General features: G+C 35.9%; 1 protein-coding gene across 1 annotated transcript; it reads right to left on the bottom strand.

The window, feature by feature from the left end:
* Positions 1–3,512: 3,512 nt before the first annotated feature.
* LOC123936510 (olfactory receptor 2T11) lies at positions 3,513–4,472 on the bottom strand. Its single transcript, XM_045996997.1, has one exon. The coding sequence runs from the start codon at positions 4,470–4,472 to the stop codon at positions 3,513–3,515; it is 960 nt and encodes a 319-aa protein (XP_045852953.1).
* Positions 4,473–5,403: the final 931 nt, after the last annotated feature.

Below are 5,403 nucleotides of genomic sequence, written 5' to 3'. Positions count from 1 at the left end.
TCAGATATATGGATTTCTTCTCCCTGCAAAGACATATCATCAAGCTATGGAAGGGATAAAGGGGAGAAGAATGAATGTCCCAGATACAATTACAAATGATTGAAATTGGTGATTAAAATGTTATTTAATGAATCAAGAGACACTGCTGGTGATAACCGTGCCTTGAGAACACAAGAAAAAATGCTAAGTGACCATATGATAAAAGAAGAACTACCTTTGTCTCAAGAAGAAAGTCACAGATTCAGATAATCTCTGTTGTAAGAACACTTTCCACTTTCTTGATTTTTTAAAAGGATTTTATTTATTTATTTGACAGACAGAGATCACAAGTAGGCAGAGAAGCAGGCAGAGAGAGAGAGAGAGAGAGAGAGAGAGGAGGAAGCAGGCTCCCCGCTGAGCAGAGAGCCCGATGCAGGACTCGATCCCAGAACCCCAGGATCATGACCCAAGCTGAAGGCAGAGGCTTTAACCCACTGAGCCACCCAGGCATCCCCACTTTCTTGATTTTTTAACAGGAAATCATTTTTTAAGACAGGAAAATTTGGTACAGAGAGATTAGATAACATTCTGAAGGATACACAACACAGAAATTTTAAAACAAATTCAAATACCAGTCAGTTTAAGTAAAGCCTATGACCTTAACATTATTCATTTGCACCTAAATTCATTCATTTCCATATGGGTTGGAAGTAACTTAAACATTTAAATGAATAGGAAAAATATAAAATCAGTTCAAAAGCTGAACAATCAATGATTTGGAGTATGCAAATGTAGAAGTCTGAAAATTTTACTAAAATCTATTAGAACAGAAAGATGTTCACTGAGTACATTAGATCATCTAACTTCTTACCAGAGAAGGCATCACAAAGACCAGTTTAAAGACTGAGTATACTGGGGGATGTCTTTAACTCTTAAACTTCCATAGTTTATTGAAGAGACAGTATGTTACCTTATGATTCCAAATTGTATCATGTTATATAATGAGTTTCACATGGGCAAGAATGTTGGTTAAAAAACCTTTAATTTGACAAACAGATCAATTCACTAAAATAAGCAAGATTCCTGATTAAAAAACCTTTAATTTCAAAAACAGATTGATTCACTAAAATAAACAAGTATAAACACTTAATATATGCTACAAGTTCTAAGCATTGGAAAAACAAGTGAATACAATGTATTTTATTCATATAAGAAATGTTAAGTCTGTAGAAGTGGTGATACCATTTTTTTTTTCCAGTGATTCTTGTCATTGCTGTTGCCATAATTAATTATAAGTAATACATTGTGTGTTTACTATTTGCTAGGCACCACTTATTGGGCTATCTGACAAACATGCTTATACTAAATTAATCAATCAACTCCAAGACTACCCTGCATTCCTAATATCTCTAATTTATTCATTTACTCAACTGATCTGTAAAACATTTTTTCTTTTTTTCTTAAATTTTTAACAACAATTTCTGCCTTTCATAAGTAGAAGTTCTCCTTGATTCTACTTGCACTGTGAAATAGAGGAAATCTGAGGATAACTCACTTTTATCACCTTTGCTCTGCGTTACCTCCTGCTATTGCAAATGAACTAGCCAAGCTAAATAAAAACAAACAAAAAATAAGCAAAACAAGCAAGAAAGCAAACAAACAAACAAAAACAGCTTCTTACCTAAATTGATTTCTATGCTTTCTGTCTTTCTCAAAGGTCATTTTCTGGAAGAAGCTTCCTTCATTTTGTTTCCATTATCAATATATGCTTTGTGATAGATTATTCCCTTTAACATAACTGCAATATCCTACAATAATAAAAACATATTGATATCATATCCCTTTCTAACCACTACTCCAATTATTTGCTCTCATTTTTTTAAAAAAATGTATTTTAACTCTACTAATCTTGTCCACTTTCTCCCCTTCTATTTTATTCTGAATCCTCTTGGAGCACAACTTCATTGGGATTGCTTTTATTTAGGTCATAATTGATCTTTGTGTTGACAAATACAGTGGCTAATGAAAAGTCTCATTGTCATCCAACAAGAAACAGCATCTAGTGAAGTTGATTACACTCTAGTTTTGAAGTTTTCTCACTTCTATCTGAGATATTACTTCTTCTTATTACATCAATCATGGTATCCTGTCTCACTTTCTCGCCAGCTGAACAGCTGCCTTAGTCTTACCTCTTTATTCCTACTCAAGTTTAAACTAATCCTATGCCTTTAAAGTATTCATTCTACTCTGAAGACTACCAAATTTAACCCAATTAGCCACCAGGCATCCCTGAAGACTACCAAATTTAAACCTTCAGCCCTTAACTTCAATCTGAGCCCCAGTTGGCTTCATATATCTAAGAGATATTTCAAAATTCTCTCAACAACTAAATCCTTGATTTCTTCTACCCAATTTTGCCACTCTACATGTTTTCAAAAAATCTTATGAAGCAGATATCCTAGATTCCTTTCCCTTGAGGTTAATTGACTTATTTTTCATTTCACTTGCTTTTCTAATAGTCATCCTTTCCATGAGCTAAATCCTCTTTGTAACTACATGACTAATCCTTCTTTCCTCTCACGTATAGATTCCTAAATTTTTCCTGCATACAATCTAGTTCCCTCTTCTATATACCACACACATAGATGTAGCATGGAAGTATGCATATTTCACACACATAGACATAGCGTGGAAGTATGCATAAAGTAGTGCACATAAAAATATACATCTTATCAAGCAAGTTATGTCTATACAGAAAATTCATCAAAAGTTTTCCTTCTCAGTGCAAAGAAACTGAATTGAATCCATCTCCTGTTGATGAATCACACAGAACTGGACAATGTAAATTTTCTCCCATAGACATCACTTTTCTGCTATGAAAATATGGAAAAAGGGACAGTAGTTCTCTTTGATGTCTCTATTCCTTTTGAGTAGGTATGTAATGCCTGAGTATACAACATTCAGTCAGTTTAGCTTACTCAGTATTTACTGTGACCTAGTATTTGACGGTCACTATTTTGCACTATATTTTGTATGAAAATGATCATAGAGGTTAAAATGCTCTGATGCAAAGCCAATAAAGACCATATTAAGATTGTGTGATTTTTATCCTTTGTCATTTGTAAATTGGTATTGTTTTACTTTATTGTAACAAAAATACACAATTATTGGCAACAAAATTCCTTAGCTTTGTAAGGTATTTTTGGGTTAAGGGTGAAAGGACTTTCACAGGTTTGCTGTGAACTCTAAGATATGTCTTTTTTCCCCTTTATTTAGTCTGAGAGACAAGAACCAGAATCAAATGAATTCTTTAACTGATGTAATAATATCTCTTTGTTGGTATCTAGCCAAAATGTGTCTGCACAACTAATGAAAAATCTTTGTTTCCCTCCCCTAGTAGCAAGAAACCAGCCACGGAAAATCCTCTTGATCGGCAATTGTAAGTAATCTTTGACAGCTGACCAAATAGTCATATTTGAAACAGGACAATAGAAAATGTTCTTAGGAAGACCTATTGTCAGTTTATTGAATTCTTAAGCATCACTTGTAGATACTTTTTGAGCAGATGATATTTGTGATAGTATCTTTTTAAATGCCCCCATTACATCCTTGTTTCTGAGGCTGTAGATAAGAGGATTGAGCATGGGTGTGACAATGGTATAAAAGGCTGACACTACCTTGTCCTGCTCAGGAGTGTGAAAAGACTGGGGCAGAACATAAGTGTAGAAGGCAGCTCCATAGAAAATGCTGACTACAGTCAAATGGGACGAACAAGTGGTAAAGGCTTTCTTCCGGCCTTCAGCAGAGTGCATTCGGTGGACAGTTAACAAGATGAGAGAGTAGGAGGTTGAAATGATAGAGATGGGGATAAGCAACATGAGTACACAGCAGATGTACATTAGAGTTTCATACAAGGATGTGTCAGCACAGGCTAGTCTGAGAACTGCAGGGATCTCACAGAAAAAATGGTTGATACTGCGGGAGCCACAGTAGGGGACATTCATGGTTATTGGGGTGAGCAGAAAGCCATCCAGTGACCCACCAAACCAGGCACCAGCAGCCAGCAGGAGACACACCCTGCGATTCATCAGGACTGGATACCTAAGAGGGTTACAGACAGCCACATAGCGGTCATAAGCCATGAGGCCCAAGAGGAAGAACTCTGAGCCAATCATGGTCAGGTAGAGGAAGATCTGGATGCCACAACCTACAAAGGAAATAGTCTTCTCTTTAGAAACCATGTCGACCAGAAGTTTTGGGACAGTGGTACAAATGAAAAGGGTGTCCATGATAGACAGCTGACTGAGCAGGAAATACATAGGAGTATGGAGACGGGAGTCCACCTGAATCAAGACTATCATGACCAAATTTGCAGTTACAGCCACCACAAAAATAGCAAAAATAACAGGAAAGATGATCACTATAGCTTTATTGTTCACCAGAAGCCCCAGGAGGATAAAGTCAGAGGATAAAGTTATATTCTTCATTGACATTGCTGATGGAAGCTCCAGCAAAGCAGGAAGCCACAAAGACCAGGAAGGAAAAGGAGAGAGGACACTTTCAGTATGGATGAAACTTACAATGGAGATGACACCTCAGAGAGTGCTGGATGGGCTGAAATTTTCTATGTCAAAATGCTAGAGAAAAATGAACAGATCAAGAGAGAGATGTTAAGATAGAAACTGCTGATCTCTTCCTCCGTGTTGGAGAAAAATTTATATTGTGTTTATGTTCATGCTGCAAGACATAGATTACACTAACTGCATAAAAATGTTGGTATTTGCTATACCTGGATTAGGGTTTAACTATATATTTCCTAGTCACTCTCTATATTTCTGGCATCCAGAATGTTGTCCAGTCTATAGTAGCTTTAAGTCAATACTGGTTGGGTAAGCCTCATTGACTCACTGATTATTTGGATGGCAAAGGCAAGCAAATTGAGTAACTTAGGAAGTACAGAATGTAAAGAAAAAAAAATTCTACGTGTCTTCATTATTATCATTATTTCAGCTCTGACACTATTGTTCACCAAAATTTTGAGGGTTTATTTTCCATAATAAGCAATGTCCAACTCTTCAGACAACCAGCTGGGTGTCCTACAATTTAATGTAATACTCATAACATCTACATAGAGATAGCTTAATATCTTACTGCTTAAAGGCTTAGTCCCCAAAACTGTTCCCCAAATCGGATACCAATTGTCAAATAGAGCTTATCACTTGGGCTTCTGAACCACTGGCTCTAAATAGAATGATCCCACCCCTGGGTTCAATTAATTTTCTAGAATGGAAAATCTTTTAATTACTGGATTGACTAGCATTTAACTAAGGAAAAACCAGGTAGTGGAGATACATCAGTTAGTGTATCTTATGTATACTATAACATAAGTTATATTTATATAACTTATATATCTTTTCCCAAAAA

This window comes from Meles meles, unplaced genomic scaffold (genome assembly GCF_922984935.1).
Source record: "Meles meles unplaced genomic scaffold, mMelMel3.1 paternal haplotype, whole genome shotgun sequence".
Lineage (NCBI taxonomy): Eukaryota > Metazoa > Chordata > Mammalia > Carnivora > Mustelidae > Meles > Meles meles.
The sequence above is the reverse complement of the archived record's forward strand: the minus strand, read 5'-3'. Positions and strand labels throughout refer to the sequence as shown.

Coding starts and splice junctions, on each gene's coding strand:
- LOC123936510 (XM_045996997.1), bottom strand. CDS start 4,472: ATGTCAATGAAGAATATAACTTTATCCTCTGACTTTATCCTCCTGGGG.